Source organism: Ursus maritimus, unplaced genomic scaffold (assembly GCF_017311325.1).
Source record: "Ursus maritimus isolate PB19 unplaced genomic scaffold, ASM1731132v1 scaffold_19, whole genome shotgun sequence".
Classification (NCBI taxonomy): domain Eukaryota; kingdom Metazoa; phylum Chordata; class Mammalia; order Carnivora; family Ursidae; genus Ursus; species Ursus maritimus.
In genome coordinates this window covers 54,893,635-54,894,293 of record NW_024424341.1, presented here as the reverse complement: position 1 = coordinate 54,894,293, position 659 = coordinate 54,893,635, and the positions used below count along the sequence as shown (strand labels likewise).

General features: G+C 66.0%; 1 protein-coding gene across 1 annotated transcript in view; it reads left to right on the top strand.

Annotated features, from left to right (window-relative positions):
* Positions 1–203: 203 nt before the first annotated feature.
* The window catches only part of PGLYRP1 (peptidoglycan recognition protein 1), a 3,782-nt gene continuing 3,326 nt past the window's right edge, over positions 204–659 (top strand). Inside the window, exon 1 of the mRNA XM_008684476.2 lies at positions 204–579. Within this exon, the coding sequence (XP_008682698.1) occupies positions 290–579 (290 nt within the window). The 5' untranslated portion in view covers positions 204–289. The remainder of the gene's footprint in view (positions 580–659) is intronic.

Below are 659 nucleotides of genomic sequence, written 5' to 3'. Positions count from 1 at the left end.
AAAGCCCCACTGAGCAGAGACAAAGCTGGGCAGAGCGCCAGGCCCTTGCCCCTCCCCACCCTGACTCTCAGCTAGGAGAGAGGCCCCTTGGCTTGCCATGGGCTCTCCACTTCCCCACCTCACCACACTGCATCCTGTTGCGGTCCTGCCAGAGAAGGAAGTGGTACAGTGTGACCCGCCTGTCCCACTAGGGTGTGAAGCAAGGCCCTCCCCACTGCCCGGCCCCAGCAGATAAAGGCGGCCAGGGCCAGCGGCGAGCTCCTAGCCGTCCCTGCGTGCCTCGCCTGCCATGTCTGCCCACAGCGCGCTGCTCACCTGGGCCCTCCTGGCTTTCCTTGGACTCGGGCTTGGAGTGCCTGAAGAAGACCTCCCACATCCCTGCTGCCCCGTAGTGCCCCGGAGAGAGTGGAATGCCCCGGCGTCCAAGTGCTCTGAGAAGCTGAAACTGCCCGTGCGCTACGTGGTGGTGTCGCACACGGCCGGCAGCCCCTGCGACAGCCCGGCCTCGTGCCGGAACCAGGTCCAGAACGTGCACAACTACCACGCGGGGACGCTCAACTGGTGTGACGTGGGCTACAAGTGAGTGCGGAGCAGAGGCAAAGGCTGGAGCCCGGAGGGGTGTAGGGAAAGGCATGCAGGCCTCAGGGACCCCCCCCCCC